Source organism: Alexandromys fortis, unplaced genomic scaffold, assembly GCF_014885135.2.
Source record: "Alexandromys fortis isolate MF-2015 unplaced genomic scaffold, M_Fortis_MF-2015_v1.1 scaffold_13, whole genome shotgun sequence".
Lineage (NCBI taxonomy): Eukaryota > Metazoa > Chordata > Mammalia > Rodentia > Cricetidae > Alexandromys > Alexandromys fortis.
The window spans coordinates 3298324-3308256 of NW_026067908.1; the positions used below are offsets into that span (position 1 = coordinate 3298324).

General features: G+C 51.1%; 1 protein-coding gene across 2 annotated transcripts in view; it reads right to left on the reverse strand.

Annotated features, from left to right (window-relative positions):
* Ttc39a (tetratricopeptide repeat domain 39A) overlaps nt 1–9540 on the reverse strand; it is a 53573-nt gene extending 44033 nt beyond the window's left edge. The window contains exon 1 of one of the 2 annotated variants that reach the window (XR_007590740.1): nt 9378–9540. Coding sequence is in view for 1 of the 2 variants with exons in the window: in XM_050136301.1 (XP_049992258.1) it covers nt 9378–9430 (53 nt within the window). In the remaining variant the exon portion in view is untranslated. The remainder of the gene's footprint in view (nt 1–9377) is intronic. The other variant, XM_050136301.1, reaches the window with a different exon arrangement.
* Nucleotides 9541–9933: the final 393 nt, after the last annotated feature.

Consider the following 9933-nt stretch of genomic DNA (forward strand, 5'->3'; position numbering starts at 1 on the left):
AGGGAGAGAGAGAGAGAGAGAGAGAGAGAGAGAGAGAGAGGAGAGAGAGAGAGAGAGAAAAGAGAAGAGAAGAGAAGAGAAGAGAAGAGAAGAGAAGAGAAGAGAAGAGAAGAGAAGAGAAGAGAAGAGAAGAGAAGAGACAAGTCCTCAATGAAGCCCTGCCACATCCCTGCAGTCCCTGTCCCCAGGCCTGGGCATGTGCTGTTCCTTTTGCCCACAACACACTCCATTCATCCGTGTAACCAGGGATGGAGCCAGGAGCTTATCATTGAGAGGTCGCTTTTCAAATGTCACCCATGTGTAATTCAGCACTTGGGAGACAGAGGTGAGGCAGGAGGCTCAGGAATTCAAGGTCACCTCAGCTACTTCAGGGCTTCCAGGCCATCGAGGTTATACAAGTCAGAACACACACACACACACACACACACACACACACACACGAGGGGCTGGGTAGACACAACAGATGGAAGAGGTCAGGTGGGTAGGTCCTGATGCTTTCACCTCCATTAGTTCTGATTCTCTTTAGCCAGATTTTATTAAGAACGTGTATCACTTCAGATGAGAACGTGTATCACTTCAGATGCCAGCTCTCCAAGGAAGTCCTGGCTGGGTCCTGGGCCCCCCTCCTTTGACCAGCCCTGACCCCTCTGGATGACACTGTCTATGTGAAGTAGGGGAGGAGCAGGAAGAGAGGTTTGTGTGTGTCTGACTGTCATGGACATCACTCAGGTGGGGCCTGGTCAGATTGTCACTGTGTCTCTGTATCTGTGGGTGCCTGGCCGTGAACACTGGGCCCAGGGAGGTAAGAGCTCCTTCTGAGATCAGCTTAGCAATGGCTGACTCATGGCAAAGGATTCTTATAAGCCACATGTGATGGAGGGGGCCTAGCTGGTAGTGCCAGTGCCTGGGGATGGCTTCTGGGCTCTGCTCTTCTCCCCACTTTACAGGGGAAAATGAGGCGAGTGAGGTCAGCAGGAGAGTCAGAACTCTCCCCACCACCACCGTGGTCCTGAGGCTGCAGCCAGGCAACCAGACCCACCATCATCAGGACGCCCCCCAGGCATTCCTGACCCTCGGAGTCCTTGCCTAGCTTCCACTCATCATCCCTGCGCAACTCAGATCACCGGCTCAGCCCCACCTTGAGCCAACAACTGAGCCTGAAAGACGTAAGAGAGCTTCCCAAGGCCCAGTCCCTTCCACACCTGACATACCTGTTTCCTGATTTCTTTCCTTTTTTTTCTTTTTTTCAAAACAGGGGTTTCATGTAGTTCTAGCTGTCCTGGAACTCGCTCTATAGACCAGGCTGATCTTAAACTAAGAGATCTGCCTGCCTCTGCCTCCCGAGTACTGGAATTGATTGAAGGTGTACACCAGCACTGTCTAACTTTTTTGCAATGTAAAGTGTGTGTGTATGTGTGTCTGTGTCTGTGTGTGTATGTGTGTCTGTGTCTTGTGTGTTTGTGTGTGTCTGTCTGTGTGTGTTTGTGTGTGTCTCTATGTGTGTGTCTCTGTGTTTGTGTGTGTGTTTGTGTATGTGTCTGTGTGTGTTTGTGTGTGTCTGTCTGGTGTCTCTGTGTGTATGTGTTTGTGTCTGTGTGTGTGTCTGTGTATGTGTCTGTGTGTGTGTCTCTGTGTGTGTATAGTGTTTGTGTATGTACACATAGGCTGGCACACTCGTGTGGCGGGCAGAGGACGACCTACAGGAGCTGCTTCTCTCTTCCGGCACAGCCTCGCAGGCTGCCACTCCCACATGGAGTTACATGGAGGGTTGCAAGGATTTTGGCAACAATAAAAGGCTTCTGAACGCATTGCGACAAAAATTAATTCAAAATCAAATCTGTCACGAATCCAAGGTGTTTCTGGCAGCGTTAGGCCATGTCTCACCACGTGGTTTCACAGCAGCCCTGGCTCTGGGCACACGCGCACACCCTGCTGTCATGCCATGCGGCACAGCGCTCCTGCAGTGCACAGAACGTTTTTCATTCTAGAAACATAATGGGTTCGTCATGACACACAAGGGGATGCGTGTTCCATGCGTGTGTGTGTGCTGGCGTGTGCACAGGTGGAGACTAGAGGATGCCTGGCATCCTTGTCTATCACTTGCCGTCTACTGCTTTGAGACAGGGTCTCTCCCTGAATCTCAGCTCCTGGGATCCATGCATCCCTCCCCCGCCCCCCAGCACTGGGGTTACAGGCGCATGCAGCCTTGTCTGACTTGTTATATGACTGTTAGGGGTTCAAATCAACTCCTCAAGCTTGCGCAGCAAGTACACGCACGACTGCACCATCTCTGTTGCTCCCCAGAAACTTCCAGTATCTCCCCTCCATCATTCCTCAGTATCAAGCTAATACATCTTTGGGTTAGGTTGTATTAAAATGTATGACTTCAAAAACTGCTGTTTGATGCTGGGGCGGGGGATACGACTCATGGCTGTAACCCTGGGACTTGTGTTGATAGGAGCGGCAGGCTGCATTTGCCCAGCTCCCGCATGGCTAGCTTTATACCCGAAATAACAACACACAATTTGTATTCTTTTAAACACTGTCTGGCCCATTAGTTCCAGCCTCTTATTAACTAACACTCACATCTTGATTAACCCATTTCTATTAATGTGTGTAGCACCACGAGGTGGTGGCTTACCAGGAAGATTCTTAACCTGCTTCCATCTCAGAGAGGAGAGGCATGGCGTCTGCCTCACCGCCTTCTTCACAGCATCCTGTTCTGTCTACTCCGCCTACCTATGTTCTGACCTATCAAGCCAAGCAGTTTTCTTTATTAATTAACCAATGAAAGCAACAGATAGATACATCAGACTTGGAAGGCAAAATAAAGTGGAATGCCCAAGTTTGAGGCAGTTCTGACCTACACAATGAGTTCTAGGCCAGACTAGGCTACAGGTAGGACCTTGTCTTAAAAACAAAACAAACAAATAAAACAAAACAAAATTAAACAAAAAAAGGCAGGTGTTGAGGCACACACCTTTAATCCCAGAACTTGGGAGGCAGAGGCAGGTGAATCTCCGTGAGTTCAAGGCCAGCCTGGTCTACAGAGCGAGGTTCAAGACAGATAGGGCCACACAGAGAAACCCTGTCTCAAAACCACCCCAAAACAACAACAACAAATGTTGCTGGGCTGAAGAGATGGCTTAGTGGTCAAGACCTAGACTCAAGTCCCGGCACCTTCACGACAGTTCACAACTGTGTGTAACTCCAGTCTCGGGGGATCTGAAACCCTCTTCTGGCCTCCACAGGTGCCAGGGACATATGTGGTGCACATATATACATGCGTGCAAAACATTACACATAAAAAAATAGAAAACAAAACACACGAGCACATCCATCTTACTGCTGTGCAAATTCGCGTTCACCTTTAATAAACAGTGAAATTACATGTGTGATAATAACTGTTTTAAAATAAATGTCTTTATTATTTATTAACGGTCGATATTTTATTTGCATACCTATTGTATAGGCCTATATACCTGGGGTCATGCAAAATTTTCTTGGGTAATGAGGGGCTGGTGCAAGTGGATCCCAGTACAGAGAATGGGAGAAGGGAAGGGGCATCAGAGATGGGTCACGGGAATGCAGTCTGTGTGTGTGACAAGAGGTGCCCTCACCACAGATAGTGCTTAAGCTAGAGAGTCAGCTGTGCCCCCATCTCACTGAACTTCTCTCTTTACCCGTAAACCTGAACAGTACCCCAAACACTCAGGCAGCCCATTGTCTCCATCCCCCTCATCTGCCTACTGGAGGCCTAGTCCTGGTATAAAGCACTCCCCCTCCCCGCATGAGACACACATGACATGCACAAGACGCACACATGACACACAGATGGTGCACACACGACATGCACATTGCGCACACATGGCATGCACATGGAACGCACATGACATGCACATGGAATGCACATGACATGCACTTGGCACACATGGGCTTGTGGGACCAAGGCAGGGCTGGGTCTTCCCATATGCCAGAGGCAGAAGGAGGCAGCATCTGACGATGGGGACCTGGTTCACACGCCGCCGTGGTAGATGAGGGAAAAGGGAGCCCATGCCCTGCAGGGTGTCCGTGTCCTTACAGCTGGCACAATGGGTCACTCAGGGCTGGGGTGGCGGTCAAAAAAGTGCTTGCCACACAAGCATCGGGCCTGAATTTGGTTCCCAGAACGAACTTAATTATTTTTTTAAATTTTAAGTACGCAGGTGTCTTTGCTGGCTGTATGTCTGTGCATCATGTGTACATGTATGCCCACAGAGGCCAGGAGAAGGTGTTGGATCTCCTGGAGCTGGAGTTGTAGGTGCCCATAAGCAGTCATGTGGGTGCGGGGACTTGAACTTGGTTCTCTGGAAGACCAGCCAATGCTTGTAACAGCTGAGCCATCTCCCTAGAAACACGGAACCCCCTTAAAATGCAAAAGCCAATCATCGAACCAACCTGAGCTCAATCAATCACCATGATGTACAGTGGAAAGGAAGAACCAGGTTCAGAAAGTTGTCCTCAGACCTCCAGAAGCATGAGTGACACACATACACACATACAAGTATAATAATGATAATGACAGTAATAACAGTCAGGCCTGGTGGCATGCACTGTGGAGGCAGAGACAGGAAGACGCTTCCTCAGGCTGGCCAGCTCACCAGCCTGGTCTATTTAGGGAGCCCCAGGCCCCAGTGAAAGACAAGAAGGGCATCTGCTGAGGGACGACACCTGAGGCTGACTTTTGGTCTCCAAAGACGTGCATGTACACACCTGCACACACAGGTACACACACACATGCAAAACAAAGCAAAGGGCCCTGGGAGCCATTCCAGCGGGCATGATTTATACAAATGCAGTCACTAAACACTCCCATAAGTCCCTCATTACTCTCTTTCAAATTCATGAATTTTTTTTATTAATTGTAATTATATATATAAATTCCTAAGTGCATAAGTACAACCTGCTCAGTCTGTATAATGTTACTCATATGTATGATTTTCAGGGCTGACCATCTGGTATTGGATAACTAATCGGTGTGCTCTTCCCTGGGGAAGGCTAGTTCTCCAGATCCCTGAGCACCCCTGGTTTTCTGTGTAGGGCTGAGGCCTCCTGGACTTCCCCCATCCACATTAGTATGTCTACTGTCATTTCAGCTCCCCAGGGCTTCGTGGATGTCGGAGAACCTAGAACCACCATTCTACTAAACCAGCATAATCCCTAACTGTATTCGACATTTGTCCTCATCAAGGAAACCTCTCTTTGCAACAGATGGAGACCACCACAGAAAACTGCAAAGAATCAAGACGCAGAGCTGTGGAGCCCAGTCCCAGCGGATACATCTACGATTCCTCTCATACCGAAGGCTCAGGGAACACCATGGAAGAGGGGACAGAAAGGCTCTAAGAGCCAGGGGATGGGGCGTTTTCCCTGAGATTGTTTTTCCTAGGCGTGCCAGAAACTACACCCACATGATCGCCTAAACGTGAGCTGAACAAGGACATCTCCTCCATTTGACAGGTGAGGTGATGTCACCCCGCTGCAGCCCCAGCGCTCGGAGGGCCCCGGCAGGATTGCGGAAAGTTCAGGGGCTTCCTGGGAGAGCCTCACAATGAGACCCTGTCTTGAAAGCAAAATGAAAACTCGGGGCAACGAAACAAACAGGCAAAGGAGGTCTAACACCCTCTCCAAAGTCATACTTGCTATCTCGAAGTCAGGATTCCCAGAAGCCTGTGCGGTCTCTGGGTACGCTGCTTTCCGGCACTGTCTGAGGGCTTGGTAGCCAGGGAGCTACAGAAAGAATCAGATGAGCATTAGGAGACAGAGGAGCTGCCACTGAAGTGAGGTGACGAGTATCTTTCAGGAGTACTGGCAGATCTCAAGCTGTGACCCCAAAAACCTATTTCTTGTGGTGGCACACACCTTTAATTGCAGCACTCGGGAGGCAGAGGCAGGCGGGTCTCTGTGAATTTCAGGCCAGCCTGGTCTACAAAGCTAGTTCCAGGACAGCCAAAGATACATAGAGAAACCCAGTCTCGAGAAACCAAGAAAAAAGAAAAAAAGCTCTCTACTGTCCCATGTTTCTGTCCTCCTGCCCTCAGAAGGCTGGACAAAGCTTCCTCAGAAAGGTTTTCATGACGTCACCAGGGACTGAGGCGCACACGGAGCACGTCCCTCTCAGTCTCTTATCCGAGCATCGTGGGAGGTCGGAATCCCAGAAGGAAAATAGTCAACACTATAGAAACTTAGGGACTTAAATCGCAAGCCTGGGTGTCACCTCGAGTTGAAGAATCTGAGAAAAATGAGTAAAACCTCAGCAGTGGCCTCCCCACCGTCCCTAGCTCTGCCCAAGGATGAGATTAAACCTTTGCAGCCCAGGCCCTGAGGGCTCTGCCAAGAGCAGGGCCTCTTCCCAGCACACGCCATACCTGGCGGCTGTGTTTGGGCTGGGCTAAGGAGTGGATTTCAGGTCAGGTAGGAGGCGACGCCCCTGTTAAGGTGTACAGGCTCCAGGGCGGGTCCCATTCATTTCCCTAACAGTCCTGTGGAAAATGCCACTTCTGACCCCCTGAAATTGTCCAAATCTCTTCTGTTCAAGGAAAAGATCTAGGACGGAAGATTTTCTAACACTCCACCAAGAAGGAAGTGAACCTGCCTTTACTCAACACCAGCCATGCCTCAGTGCTGTCTGCAAGCAACTGCAGAAGTCTGAAGTCACAGGAGGGCAGGCCACTCACACAGAGGCATCTACTTGACCAGAGCCCTGCCCTTTATCTCAGTGACTCTGTGGTCTGCTGCTTTACCAAATCTTTGCCCTTTCTGCTTACTTTCTCTCTCCCAGTCCCACCATTCTTGTAATCATCCCCCCCCCCCCCCCACCCCCCCACCCCGCACAGCCTCCCTCTCCTAGGTCATCAATCTGCCTCCCTTCCGGTTTCCCTGCCTCTGGTCTCTCCACACAATGACACAAGAAATATGCATGCATCCTATGAATATGCATTCATATGCATTCATAGGTCAGAGAGCAGCTGCATTCTCACTGGCGGAGCCTAGACAGGGAGAAATCTTCCCAGACACGAACGACCCAGCTTCTTTATGTCAGTCGGGGCATCTTGTCCTCCTCAGCAATCAACCTACTTCTCTGAGCTCCCGGACCTTTGATTCCCAGCCCCTTTCTGCTTTCTCAGATATACTTTGGGCTTTGACACGAACCTGTTCTCACTCTGGGAGGCTCTGAGCATACTCCATTTTTATGATGCATCCATCATCTTTTTAAAAATATTTTTTTTATTTATTATGTTGTCTGTGTGTATGCCTGCAGGCCAGAAGAGGGCACCAGACCTCACTACAGATGGTTGTGAGCCACCATGTGGTTGTCAGGAATTGAACTCAGGACCTCTGGAAGAGCAGGCAATGCTCTTAACCGCTGAGCCATCTCTCCAGCCCACATCCATCATCTTATTGAAAATTTTACGCAGTGCCTATTTCTGATGTCCCTCGGTCTGCTTTTGTTTATGTTGGTGTCTTTTATGAGAATATGGTCTCCAAGAGCAGACGCCTCTGTGTCTGAACTCAAACTGTGGCCACAGTGCCTCACACAATGCTTAAAACAAGGCAAGCAATCCGCAGAGTGTACTGAGAGACTGAGTGAGAACCATAGAGAGCAAAAGGTGCGTCTTGGACCTGAAGACTCAGAGCCGACAGATGGCTCCATGGGCACAGGCGTCTGCATGGGCACAGTCAAGCTGACCTGACTTCTCCCCCTGGGACCCACATGGTCTTCTGACCTCCGCAGGTGTACTGTGGCATGTACATGTTTAACTCCCCAATAAATAAATACAATATAAATTAATTTTAAAAAGATGGTGACTCTGGTGTTTTTTGTTTTTTGTCCAACACAGGGTTTATCTGTAGGTTTTGGAGCCTGTCCTTGGAACTCTCTCTGTAGACCAGGCTGGCCTCGAACTCAGATCTGCCTGTCTCTGCCTCCTGAGTGCTGGGATTAAAAGCATGCACCACCACCACATGGATCAGATGGCATTTCCTTATTGTTTTTTTTTTTTTTTTTTTTTTTTTAAGACAGGATTTCTCTGTTGTACAGTTCCAACTGTCCCGGAACTCACTCTGTAAACCAAGCTGATCTCGGACTCACAGAGATCCACCTGTCTGTGCCTCCTGAGTGCTAGAATTAAAGGCATGTGCTGCCACTGCCCGGCTCAGATGAAATTTTTAAAGAGGATACCTCAACTGAGTTTTATAAAGTGTCGAAGAGTGGAGAGATTGTCTTCCAGGCAGAGCTGAGCAACTGCAGCCCAACAGGAGTGCTACAAGGGCAGCAGCCACTACCTCAGTTTCCAGATGAGCCGCCACAGGCTGTGGTGGGAGTGCTTGCTTGCTTTCTAGACAGAGACTTATATAATCCAGGCCAGTTTCAAACCTGAACTCACCAGGTCCTGGACCTTGCATGCTAGGTAAACTATACGCCTAGCCCTTGAAGAGGCTTTAAGTAGAAAACAGGTGCATCTGGTTTGTACTTAAGAAGGATGCGTGCAGGGGGAGGACCGAAGACACGGGGAGAGCCAGGGGCTGCTGCAACAGTCTAGCAGAGTCCTGGACATCCTGGAGATAGAATCAGCAGGATGCAGAGACTAGGGAAGGGATGAGGAGGGAGGGGTCAGTGATGACTCCCAGGTGTCAGGCTTGGGCAACTCAGTGGATGACTGTGTCATTCGCTGAGACGGGGATGTGGGATGAGGAACAGGTTTGGGGGTGAAGATGTAGAATTAAGACTGGGGCTTGTCAAGTTAGGGGGGTTTAGGACAGACGGGCGGACGGAAGACAGCAGCGTGAGCAGCAGCTGCGCAAGGGTGCAGGACTTGTGAGAAGATCAGGTCAGGACTGGTCCTTCTGATAGCAAACACACCGGAAGGCACCAGCTCGGTCAAGATCTGGGGGAAGCTGGGGAAGTGACACCCAGAAGAGGGCAATGATGCATCCCTGCAGGGTTGAACGTGGAGGAACTTTGGCGCACATCTTTCCGAACTGGGGCTGGGGATCAGGATGCCCCTCTCAACCCAAGAGGATGATGAACTTGTGCGGGGAGGTGGGGCACAGGGCTGTCATTGTCCTCCTTCCTGCAAGCCCCAAGGGCCCGCTCAGGGACACTAGCAGCTAGGCTTAAGTGGTGTGAGACGCAACCCTTTATCCTTAGACCCAACCGGCTCCAGGCTAGTGCAGGTGAGCAGGGAGCAAGTGGGGACGCAGGAGGCCCTGGGCGGCCCTAGGGCAGCAGTTAGCCCCAAGCTCAGCAGTGACTCGCTGTCTCCAACCCGCTCCCTAGCTGTCCCTCCCGTCGGCACTCACGGCCCTCGCGGAGTTCCCGCCCGCCCGCCCTGTACCTGCAGTCTTTTTTCCTGGATGCCGCCCTCTTCCAGGTGGTCAAGGAGGCCATAGGCGCAGGCTGGCTGGGACAGGGGCGCTGGCGGCCCCTCGCGGTGACGGCTGTGGCAGGGACTCTCAGGTGGCAGTACCTGGACGTCTCACGCGGGGCGGGCCCAGTTCCTCCCCGCCCTGGTGGCCGCCTCCGTCGCAAACATCCCTGCAGCCTGGGGGGGGGGGGGGGAACAAGAGCCCATCCACTCCATCCAGAACCAGACGCGGATCTCCAGCTGGTCAAGACCCATCCTTGGGCACAGAGAGGGCCAAGTTTGTCCTGGATCATGCACCGGGCCAGTGGCAGGCTTACAGCCTCGCCCCCGTACTGATGGGTTGCGATGGTCTTATCTGGGTTTCTACCTGACAAAGGTGGCTCCACTGCCTTTCCAGGGCTAACCGTTTCCAACTGGGCCAAGAGACAGGCACTGAGCACAAACGGAAGCGGGCGGCAGGGAGCAGGAGGGGTGAAGCTAGGATGAAGGTTGCAGGCCAGAGCAGGCGCCAGTTTACAGATTTGGC